Below are 12,472 nucleotides of genomic sequence, written 5' to 3'. Positions count from 1 at the left end.
CGCGCACACACACACACACACACACACACACACACACACACACACTGTGACAGTACCGGTTCTAGGCCTTTTGAGGCCCTAGGCAACATATTATACAGAGGCCCCCCCCCTCCTGCTTTGCCACGCCGGATAAAAATTGTAAATTTGCCATGAAAATGCTTCAATCTGGTGCACTTTGAGATCAAAATTAAGAAGCTAGGTGGGGGCCACATGTGGCCAGTAGCCCATGTAAGGGATACATGAAAAAAAAAAGAATCTTCTCCCTGTGACGAGGCCCCCTCAGTGGTTGAGGCCCTAGGCGACCGCCTAGTTCGCCTATGCCTAGAACCGGCCCTGAGTGGTCCTACCCCCCCCAAATGTTTATAAACAAATCCCAAATGTTTGTAAACAAATCCCAAATGTTTATAAACAAATCACAAAATGTTTATAAACAAATCACAAATGTTTATAAACAAATCACAAATGTTTATAAACAAATCACAAATGTTTATAAACAAATACCAAAATGTTTATAAACAAATCCCAAATCCCATGAGACTTGGTCCTACCCCCCCGACCATGAGACTTACTACAGGTCAACTGGAAGTGGTCCTACCCCCCCCCCCATGAGATTTACAAATCCCAAATGTTTATAAACAAATCCCAAATGTTTGTAAACAAATCCCAAATGTTTATAAACAAATCCCAAAATGTTTATAAACAAATCACAAATGTTTATAAACAAATCACAAATGTTTATAAACAAATCACAAATGTTTATAAACAAATACCAAAATGTTTATAAACAAATCCCAAATCCCCTGAGACTTGGTCCTACCCCCCCCCGACCATGAGACTTACTACAGGTCAACTGGAAGTGGTCCTACCCCCCCATGAGACTTACAAATCCAAAATGTTTATAAACAAATCCCAAATGTTTGTAAACAAATCCCAAATGTTTATAAACAAATCCCAAAATGTTTATAAACAAATCACAAATGTTTATAAAGAAATCACAAATGTTTATAAACAAATCACAAATGTTTATAAACAAATACCAAAATGTTTATAAACAAATCCCAAATCCCATGAGACTTGGTCCTACCCCCCCGACCATGAGACTTACTACAGGTCAACTGGTAGTGGTCCTACACACACACACACACACACACACACACACACACACACACACACACACACACACACACACACACACACACACACACACACACACACACTTGTTTCACAGGTGTTGAATAATATGGGACTGTTGCAGGAATATGACAATGTTCGTGGGGCCTTTGGGTAAAATCTAATTTGCTATCTTGCAGATGTGTTTCAGTGGATGTAAATAATGGCAGTGGATTATAATCATCTGTGTCTAGGAAAATTGTAGTATAAGTAAAAACTTAGAAAGAGTTATAAAGACATAAACAAAAGTGTTGCATTTTGATGTTTTGCGCTGCACCAGTCCTCATTTGGTTCCTCTCTCAGGTGTGAATTTACCCGGGTAACAGCAATCCAACCTGGAAAACAAATAGATAATTTTAATTAACTACTGAAATCACAGTTGAAAGAAAGAAATCACAGTTGAAATAAATAAATACATGATTCCCTCAACTTGAATAGTGCACTAGAATGTACTTGTAGCACAATCTCAATATTCATAATATTATTATTTTTTAACTGTGCTAACTTAGCTAACTGTGAAAACGACACTCAATAGTGTCACACTATACTTTGCATTCTGACTCTTTGTTGCTGACATATTACAGTATTCATATTGTACCTTATCTGGGTTTATGTTAGGACAGGCCCAGTTGTACAGATAATAGTGGCAATTCCGGTCACCAATGTTGAACTTGAGCCTCTCTAGAAAGCCACTGTTCTCCATCACATTCAATGCAACGAAGACATCAAACCCTTTCTGTCAAAGAGAGAGATATCACATGTTTATTACAGTTTATTTGTTGTCTCATCCGGTCTCTGCAGGAATGTGTTGTGGGTTACACATTGCAACCAATCAGGAGAGAGAACACCACATGTTCGACTTCCAATTGAGTTCATATATTTATTATTTTATTTCATTGCTTCAAATTTCACTTGTGTATCCTGATCGGATAAAATTGGTATTCCAACCTGAAATGTATTTTCTGTTTACTATAGAGAGCTGGTCAGTTTGGAAGACCGATATTAGAACACTATGCCATTTAATACGTATTTTATTTTTAACAAAACAATATCACTTTAAGTACCTTTAAAATTAAATATCTTATTTTGTATTCTAGAATACTAGAATATACTAGAATTCTAAAATACAAAATAAATAAATAATAATAGAATAAGTGTGCCTCGGGGCACAGGTCTCCACCAAAAATGTGTTTTGCAATAACAGGCCAATGTGAAAAGGGTGGGATATATTCCTCAGCCTAGTAGGAAAGTCTGTGAAAGATTTCACGTAACTTGCACTTGTTCATGATTTGAGGCTTTTTGTTCAAAACGGGCCAAATTTGCGGGATTTTTGGCCAGAAGTAATATCAAAAAAATTGTTTTACAAAAGTCGGCCTCTTGGAAAACATACTCTCTCCCCATGCCTTCGGCCTGGTGGAGACAATAATGTTATGTATGGCTTTTGGTAGCAAAATAATTAAAAAAGTATTTACTATTAAAAAAATACTTTACTATTAAAATAAGATATTTAAGGTCACCAAATGACCAGGCTGGCACTTCTACTGCCTTCACATGTGTGTTAGTGCACAGTAAATTAAATCCATACTGTTACGGTAATTGAACACTGAGGATTTTATCATGTACATAAAGCTACACAGCACCAGTGTCAGTGATCAGCCTACACACAGCCTACAAATCCGTTTTCAACATATGTGAAATGGATTTATTTATGCACAACCGTGAGAAACATTTGAATCATCTACGACATATACAATAAATGAATTGGCACACACAGTCACACACAGTCACACACACAGTCACACACACACACACACACACACACACACACACACACACACACACACACACACACACACACACACACACACACACACACACACACACACACACACACACACACACACACACACACACACACACACTTACAGTTTTGGCCAGAACCAGTGTGTCCTCCATGAGACTGAGCAGCTGTGTAGCAGTAGACACACAGTAGAGGAGATGGGCAGTCTGCAGGCTGCTGTGCACCGGGTGGTTCAGCACCCTGCTGGACTCAGTGCAGAAACTCACCACGTCTGTCAGGAAGCCATCACTGCCCTGAGAGAGAGAGAGAGAGAGAGAGAGAGAGAGAGAGAGAGAGAGAGAGAGAGAGAGAGAGAGAGAGAGAGAGAGAGAGAGAGAGGCTGCAGTATATCAATCCGTTCAGCATTTTGGACCCCATATCTTAGAACAGTGGTTCCCTCAAGGGGTCCTTGAGGGAGTTCCAGGGGGTCCCCAGCTAAATGATAGTTTTGAACCAAATGAACCTTTAATCGGTCTGGAACTCTGAGAGTGTACAAACGGAACCAAACGGACTACATTGATTTTACAATATAAATTGGTGTCTCAGAGATAGAAATGCCATTAAATGGGGATCTGTAGACTAATATGCATGTCAAACTGGGGGTCCTTGGGTCGCACACACCAAGACATTTTGAACAGGAGACAAATGTTTTGGCTATCCAGCCTTCATCAGTGTGAAGGCTGGATCTCCTCTAATGAGTCACCCTGTACAATGAGTACAATGGCTGTGAAATACTCTCCAAATTCTTGTTCCAGCTTAATTGCCTTGTCAAAGACTTTATTGGCTGTTTAACGTCATGCACTCCATGCTGAATGAACCCTATGATTTTAGATGACCGGTGACCCCAGGGCCTTTCCTCTAGTACCAAATTAGGCCAAAGGGATGGTTCTTCAGTTCAAACCACATTGGTCCAGTTGGGAGTAAGGACCTCCATAGCCCCATAGAGGCTGCTAATGGGTATTTTTCTTGTTTTTTGACACTGACAAACCTCCACAACATAGGTGTCAATCACGTTCTCCCTTGGTAAAAGCCAGTGTTCTACTTCATCCAGAGACAAGATGCGGCTCAGGTGGAACTTCTGGAGGTGTCCCTGTAGGAGAGAATGTACCCCCGAAGCATCCTGCCTCGTCATACAGCGCAGGCCTGGTGTCTTGATCACCTGGGTGAGAGGAGGAGCGCAAACATGGCACAGATATGTTTACTTTGAGGTATTTGAAGAAAACCCAGAAAAACAAGTTAGGCTTTCGACTGAGGCAGCATATAGGAAACGGTAAATATGGTACGGGCTTGCCTAGCTGTAGAAAAAGTCCCAAAACATTGACAACATTAACTGGTCGATATCACAATTCACTACTGCGATTTTTTTCAGGTGTCTATTATATATATAGGGGCACGTAAATCCCCGAGGTGGGGTTGGCGAAAGGGCCTTTCTATGTGGAGTTTGCATGTTCTCCCTGTGTCCTCTAGCCTGAGTAATCCTGGTCTCTCTAAGCTACATCCCCATGGGGAAATTAAAGGTGTCTACGGTATTTCCGCCCATGAAGAGACATGTATGTGCGTTTTTACTTTACTTTATTCCTCTTAGTCACATAGGCCTGATATGACTGTGTGGGCCAATGTGTAGTGAAATACATTTTGCCACAAGGTGGCACTGTATGCAAACCTCAGGCAAGCGGTTGAGTTTGAGAGCTCTCTGCAGGGCCATGTTCTGTCTTTGACCTGGGTAGTTCACGTCCATCAATTTACGCAGGTTCAGAGAACGATGCCAGTATCTAAAACACACACACAAGACTTGTTGTTCTTTAGGCTATGTAGCCTAATTAGTGCACCACACACACACACACACACACACACACACACACACACACACACACACACACACACACACACACACACACACACACAGGGGCTCTTTAGGCTATGTAGCCTAATTAGTACACTATAGACATCTGTTGGTGCATATAAGGTTTAGAAATGGTTACAATTTATTCATAAAGCTTTGCTGAGTATCTTAAATTAGTTTTTGTGTGTCAATGACCTCCAACCAAATGAACATTATAGGAGGATAAGGACCCTTGCTACCGTATTTTCACATTTAATTTAGTGCAGAGCCGCAGAATAGATAGAAACCGATGAGCAGAATAATTAGAATACCATTGTGCATTAGTATTCGATCATGGTGTAAAGTTCTGGGTATTCCAGTTTGCACTTTGATTTGAATGAACTGAATGAATGCTGATCAGTCCAAACCTCCTGATTTATACCAGCTCTTACACAGTATAATTAATTACGGTTCATTTATCTATTTCAAAGTGTAAGAGTTAAAACTAGTGAATAACCTATAATATTATTTTAACCCGTGTTCGAATCCCGGGTAGGACAATACTATTACTAAGTTACAAATTGCATCATTAAATCATTGGTTCCCAAGCAAAACCTATAACCACTAAAATAGCCAACATTCAAGCTGACAAGATGTGTGATCTGCATGTGCAAAAATCAAGATTTCTTAAATAATGTGTGATGTCTTTTTATAGAACAACAAAAATAAAATAATACGAAATGCAACCAAAACAAAGTGTGGATATGTATGTGTGACCCATGGAAAAATGGGTACACGGGCCAACGCATGCTTTAACAATGAACACATGAGGATGGAGGATGTTCCTGCAGTGTGCAGTAGCCTGCCAGTACCTGCCAGTGGCCGTCGGTGAGGGCAGCACTCCGTCAGCTGTGTAGACAGCCTGGTAGACTCCCTGCAGGTTGACCCGTCTGGTGAGCTCTCGGATCAGAACCGGACTCATGCGCTTCACGCGCAGCTTCTTGTGGACGCACAGGAAGTTAACCTGTGCCACTCTCTTCTCCCTGGGAACACATTCTGTCAGGACACCTGCCTCTGGGGCTTGCTTTTGAGGTGCACATTTACAAGCAGAAAACGTGACGTTCTGTTGTCACCCTGTTGTTGTGGGTACTGCATGGACAGTGGTGGTACCCAGACTGTACTTAAAAGTAGCAATAACACATAGGCCTAGTCTGTTACAAGTACAATTGTATTCAGAATTAGTAAAGCATTAATGTTCACCACTTTAATATTCCAGTTGGTAAAGGAGGGGCTGCTGGATATCCTAACCAATAATATTGTAATTTTTTCCATATTTAAGTAACTATAGTAACAAAAGCTCAAAGTCAAATAATTGTAATTACCGTAAGTGCAATTTTTGCCCATGAGATATAGTGGAGTAGAAGTAAAAAAGTACTGCAAAATCAGACTGAAGTACAGTATTGTAATTGAGCAAACGGTCCACAACGGTCCACTGGTCCTGGTCTCAGTACCACATGCCAGCAGAGTGAAGTGAAATGAGTGACTAGGGGCCATATCTTCTGCACCCTATCTAACTATTTTAAAATATTTTTCAAAATAGTAAAAATGGCATAATGGGGTACGGCAAGGCAAGATAGGGCCCAGGATGTATAGTATACTACATTAACTACAGTACTCACGTCTCATATATGCGGATATTAGCAGGAACGGCAGCGATGAAGCCCACTAGCTTCTTGTTGGTGTTGACTCTCACCCCACAGTGCCACTGGGTCAGCCAGCCAGGAGACTGCAGAGCCCTGCAGAGGAAGAGCTGGTGGTTGTACTCACTGTATCTCATTAGCAGTGAAATCTTATTTCTTACTTTAACGCTGAGTGTTCAAATGTAACTAAAAGGACATAACAGTGTACTGCTATATAGGACCCTTGGGAGACTTATGGAGGTTGCTCCCACGGGGGAAGATGTGCATGTGAAAATATATTACCGGTATATAAATGTGAAGTGGTGTGGTGATGCTGAAGCAGCATGCAGCCTTGAACACAAACCCGCACTTTGTCATAAACACAGAGATTACGCATTTACCGATGGACCAAGTGTAGCGATGTGGAATGGAAAAGTAATTAAACTCCTCTAAGTAGTTAGTAAAGTCAAACAAATCAATATTTTGCTGTTGCATATAAACATCGTTTGAAATTTAATTTGAAACATCGACCCTGGGTGTCCTGACCCCCAATTTGGGAACCACTGACCCTAAGTAAAACACCCTGCTGGCCAACCATCCACACGTCCTATACTCTTCTCCTGGCTCCCAAGCTGTGAAGTAAACTCCTCCTTGCAGTCAGAACTGCAGTCTCACTCCACTTCCACCACTGCTGTCTGAAGGTGAAACTCACCTCTTCAGACTGCACCTCACTAGCACTACTCAGTCCCTGTATCCCCATTTGTCGCCTTTTTTAAATAGATGATCATTACGTCACACTTCCATACTCCAATCACACCTCATTCCCTCAATAAGGCGGTCCGCTTAAATACGGCTCTCTGCTGGCCTCCACCACACAAGCCTCCACCTTTTGGTCAGTCTGGCATAGGCTCAACTTATAAATGTATGGCATTGGGTGCTGATTCAAGCTATCAATGTCAATGTATTGCTACATAGTAATATAGGGATACAATATTATCTGCTAAATGCCTAAATTGTCAATTGTAGAAATAGAGAAAAAAAGAGAGAAAATGTCAATGCTTGAATCTTACCACTGCAAATACGCAGGAGAGAAATCACATCTGATAGTGTTGTCATCCTCTTCCATGTAGTTTTCATTCAGTAGAGAGCATAGCTCTTTCAGCTGAAAGACAAGTGGAGAAGCATTGAGATGGCTGCTGCTTGTCTTTGCTACTGACACGTTGTGCACTGAATGACAGAGGAGGAGAAGCATTGAGATGGCTCCTGGTCTCCTTTAATCCTGGCTATACAGACGCTTGCATCAGGTGTTCTAAAACAGGGGTTTTCAATGTGGGAGCTGAGGGGTGTCGCGGGGGAGGGGGGGGGGGGTATGGAAAAGAGAGGAAAAGTGTGCTGTGCCACTTTAAGTCCCTACTTAGGGCATATGTCTTTATTGTTAAAGGTTTTTCAATAAAATAAATACATATGCAAATATAGGAGATCTACAAGCTCACAACGCATCATGCTGCGATGCAGTGTGATATTGTAGATCGGCTATAATTTCAATTAGCAGATGCTAATTGGGGGTCCTTGTATGGAAATGTTAACCTCTGTTCTATTAAAACCCCAACACGGCCATGAAAACAACAAACTGTGCCTTTTATTTTGTTGTATTCCAAATGAACTAACCACTTGAACTCCAGCATCTACCATATTCTTGGGGAAACATCAATTCCAATTGATTGAAAGCCAATCAACCGATGTGCTGGGAACTTGTAGATGGCTATTTTGGCGAGGAGATTTGGTGTAGATTGTTCTCTAAGAATAGAGGGTTTAAGTGGTTAAAGATGGAGTGCCGTGATTCTGCCTTTTTCTGTTTTGCATGTGTCTATGGAGTCAACATTACTCTAATAGACCTCCAGGTGTGGTTATAATATTCAAATATGTCTTCCCTTTGTATTTTTGGTTTCTTCCTGAAAGCTGAAAGCCTTTGAGTCAAACTGCCCAATCGAAATAACACCATAACATCGTAACCCTAACCCCTCCCCTAACCCCTCCCGCATTATCATACAACAACAGCTGTGGTGCGACGCTTAAGTTCAGGTGGGTGGTGCTAAGGTGAAAACCGGGTATACTTAATGAACTGGTGGGCGTGGCCACATAAAAACATAATTTTAACACTTTCTGTACACTCTTTTGAAAGAAATCTTCCTCCTAGTATAATCATAACATCTGGGAACAAATCAGAAAATACAAATGTCACATAGTGACAATTCATCATGGCCCGATGAAGCCAGTCAATAGAGGATTGTATCTGTTCTGTATGAGAAGAGTTGCCTATAGTTCATGTTATCTGATTTGAATTAAGGACTACTTGATCCCAGCACAAAAATACAAAGAGCTTTTTAAATATATAGCCATACTGGATAGTCAAGGTTGCATTTTGTTTAGTGTCTGACAGCTGACTTCACCCATGGACACGACCCTGAGATGTGTCTCTAAAATAATTGACATTAAGGTGGAGATAAGTAACAGTCCAACGTTATGCTCCCTGTGTGTGTGTGTGTGTGTGTGTGTGTGTGTGTGTGTGTGTGTGTGTGTGTGTGTGTGTGTGTGCGTGCGTGAGACAGAGAGAAACGTTATAAGCCCTCTACTTGCAACAATAATTGCATGAAGTCAATTACAACAACAACAACCAAAAGTGTCTGTGATATTTGTCAGCCCAGGCCCAGAGCCAGGATGAAGTGAAAAGAGCACTATTGTGCAATTAGTTATTTTGGAAAACATATTTGGCCCACGACCCCCATCTGAAATGATTTGTGCCAGGCACCCCATAAAAGAAGATTTGTGTTAACATTTTCGACAATAATTATACTACATCTTTTGAGGGCCCCTCCTATATTGAGCTATTACAAACCATTGACAATGAATGGAGAATTTACGTCATGATGTACGATGATAAGAGCACCCCTCACTTCACATGGGTGTGATTTTCATTTTTCTAAATATTTCATCAATAATAGCTGATATGAGCTTATAGACGTATAGAATACATTATTTATGGGATCCCACTTTTAGAACCACTACACCAGCCTATGTTGTATCTCGTTAATGTACAGTAAACGATATACTCATCATTACGCCGAACAATGCATTATTTGTGATTACAATTCTGGTTGGTAATTTATTAGCAACACCTCTACACTCGGTTTGTCGGTTGCTTTCATGTGAGCTCAGATCTGTCCTTATTGTAGTTATATGCTTCATTGACAGTGAACTACATTGTGTAACCATTGTGTAACCCACCACAGCAGGGCTGGTCAGATCCAACGTATCCCAGGAGAAGCCTTCAGGTAGAGAGTAGGCCTCCTTACGGATACTGGTCTTCACCTCCTCTATCGGGCCATGGGACGTTATAGTGTCACCTGAGGACAGAGAGAGAGAGAGAGAGAGAGCCTTGTTTGATCAAAGAGATTAAAGCATTAAAGATTCTATGAGGACATATTTTCTATCTCTGAAATACACACGCTTTCAAATGTACTTTGGCTGACGCTGATGATTCATTCTTTTCTATATATTTAGTCCATCCCGACATTTCTATTCAAAATCCATTTTCTTTATTATACCCACTATGCATTGCATGAACAGCTGCAGTAAAGCCGATGTTACAGGTGGTTAAATGTACAGTTATGGATTTGGTGTGTGTGTGTGTGTGTGTGTGTGTGTGTGTGTGTGTGTGTGTGTGTTTTTTTATGTATTTTTGTGGCTTTCGCTTTTATTTTATATTTTTTTATGGAGGGACAGACAGTAGGCTGACAGGAAATGGGGAGAGAGATGGGGGGGGGGGGGTGATACATTAAGGGCCGTCGGGATTGGGAGTTCGAACCCGCGGCACACTGCCAGACTGGGATACCAGCCAAGGTGCCTGGACTGCTGAGCCATATGGCCCAGGCCAGGGTTTGGTGTGTTTAACAACATGAACCCTGTATGTCCCAATTCTGGGGTGAACATTTGGCTATTTTCAGCAAAGACATTTGGTGGAGAGAGAACACGAATAGAGCCCTGGGACTCGGAGAACCCGGTTAACAAAGTATATAGGGTTTAAGTGGCTATATGGTTAGGCATGGCGGTTAGCCAATGAGATTAAGTGTCCACAAACTCCTGCATTCAGAGATTGTAGCAATGTGTTATCATCAAGTCAGGAAACACAACATTAACTTTAATGTAAAGACGAATACTCCATTTGCCAGTGGTTGATATTGCAGCCTTTTAATATCCATACCCAGTTTAGGGACAGGTTGCGTGCTCCAGAACTGGTAGTAGCGCATTTTAGCATCCTGAATGGTTCTGGGCAGAAGGTGAGCCACTGAAAAGAGGTGGAGGGCTTTCTGGAACTCCTGCTGTTTCGCCTCAGGCAGACTATCCAGCTAGTGCAGAGTAAGAACATATGAGGCAATTATATAGCATCGAGCTAAAGCAGAACAAGACCAGATGATGGGGTTGTGTTTGTGTATACCCAACAGGACGTATACATAATAGTATCCACAGCAAGAGAAATGGAAGCATCAAAAGCAAATTCTGTAGCTAGAGGAGACAGTATACGCATCTGTTGGTAACGTTTAACTTTAACATTTGCAGTTACCACCAGCTCAGTGGCCTTGCCCTTGTGCTTATTATTATTGTGCTTATCCATTCTGAGACTGGGGCGGTCAGGGTTCAATCCTGACCTGAGTCGTAACAAAGACTGTTAAAATCTACTCAATACCTCCCTACTCAGCATGAAGCGTTGGATTGCGGGTCAGTCAGACCCAGCGACACACACTAGTGTCATGTCCAGGTGATGTACTTGTACATCTTGGCAGGGGGCATACTGGTACATCAAGCTGCCTCACACTACAGAAATAGGAGATACTGTAGGCTGCGTCCTGACATATGGGTCAAATGGCTCCATTGATTCTCAAGGCTACTTACTTACTTACTTACTTACTTACAGGTGGCCCCCAGGGGAAATAGACATAGTCCTGGTCAGATTAAGTGCCACATTCTGTCCTTTATTCACGCACGCACGCACGCACACACACATACATACAAACACACAAACACCCACCATCTCAAATGGGTCTTGTGGTCCATCTTTTCTCCAGGCAGATTCTTTCTTTGGTTTCTTTTTGTTCTTCTTCACGGTGCTGTCGTCCGTCAGACTCTTATCACTAAAGATAGTTCATACCAACAACTCATGTTGTTAACTAATCAATATTGCAATGAAATGCACGCTTAGTGTTTCTAACATTCCTTATGGATCTATAACAGTGGCTCTCAAACTTTTTAATTATAAGGATCCCCATAACTCTAAGAATGGACCCCCATAATGGACCATAAAACATTACGGGTTCATTTGGTTCCAATATCCTCAGAGTTACAGACCTCTAGGGATCCATTTGATTTGGAACCCTGAGAGTCCCTGGACCCCACTTTGAGAACCACTCATCTGTAGTAATTGTTCTTGAAAACATGTTGAAAATGTGGTTACTTACGGCAAGTTTGAGTCTGTCATTGTGACGGTGCGTGTCCCTAAAGCTGAAAAGAGAATGTGTTGTGACCATGCAGCTCCTTGTCCTCTCTTATCTCTGGCTGCAGTAAGGGAGGAGAGGGGCGGCCTCAGATACCCACGCCCAACTCTCTCCCACCAGACCCTGCAGATAACTCAGGACAATGCTCACAGTGAATTATGTCTTCTCTAAGTTAAATGTATGATTCTGTGGTTTGTATGTTATATCTTAACTAATGCCATTGAAGGGATCAGGTTAAGTTCATGCAATAACTCTTTATTTGAGGCTCTGCTACAGCTAGGGCGGTTTGTGATCTCAGATTGTGTGCCATTCTTGTGCAGATTATCTAGTATCAGAGGAGCAGAGCAGAGACATGCAATTATCGTTGCAATAAATGGTTAATCCTGATGTGTCTGACTGAAATACTAATTTG

General features: G+C 41.6%; 1 protein-coding gene across 1 annotated transcript; it reads right to left on the bottom strand.

Moving 5' to 3' along the window:
• Window positions 1–1,190: 1,190 nt before the first annotated feature.
• LOC308332815 (glycylpeptide N-tetradecanoyltransferase 1-like) lies at window positions 1,191–12,161 on the bottom strand. The gene is made up of 12 exons (XM_080788917.1): window positions 12,025–12,161; window positions 11,598–11,700; window positions 10,773–10,917; window positions 9,797–9,915; window positions 7,582–7,673; window positions 6,512–6,628; window positions 5,705–5,875; window positions 4,674–4,782; window positions 3,999–4,169; window positions 3,097–3,264; window positions 1,769–1,906; window positions 1,191–1,505 (listed from the first exon to the last, which is right to left on the bottom strand). Exons 1-12 carry the CDS (start codon window positions 12,042–12,044, stop codon window positions 1,482–1,484), a joined length of 1,377 nt encoding a protein of 458 aa, XP_080645043.1. The 5' UTR covers window positions 12,045–12,161; the 3' UTR covers window positions 1,191–1,481.
• Window positions 12,162–12,472: the final 311 nt, after the last annotated feature.

This window comes from Protomyctophum bolini (genome assembly GCF_963924005.1).
Source record: "Protomyctophum bolini genome assembly, chromosome: 18".
NCBI classification, from domain to species: Eukaryota; Metazoa; Chordata; class Actinopteri; order Myctophiformes; family Myctophidae; genus Protomyctophum; species Protomyctophum bolini.
This window is presented reverse-complemented; position numbering and strand designations above follow the sequence as displayed.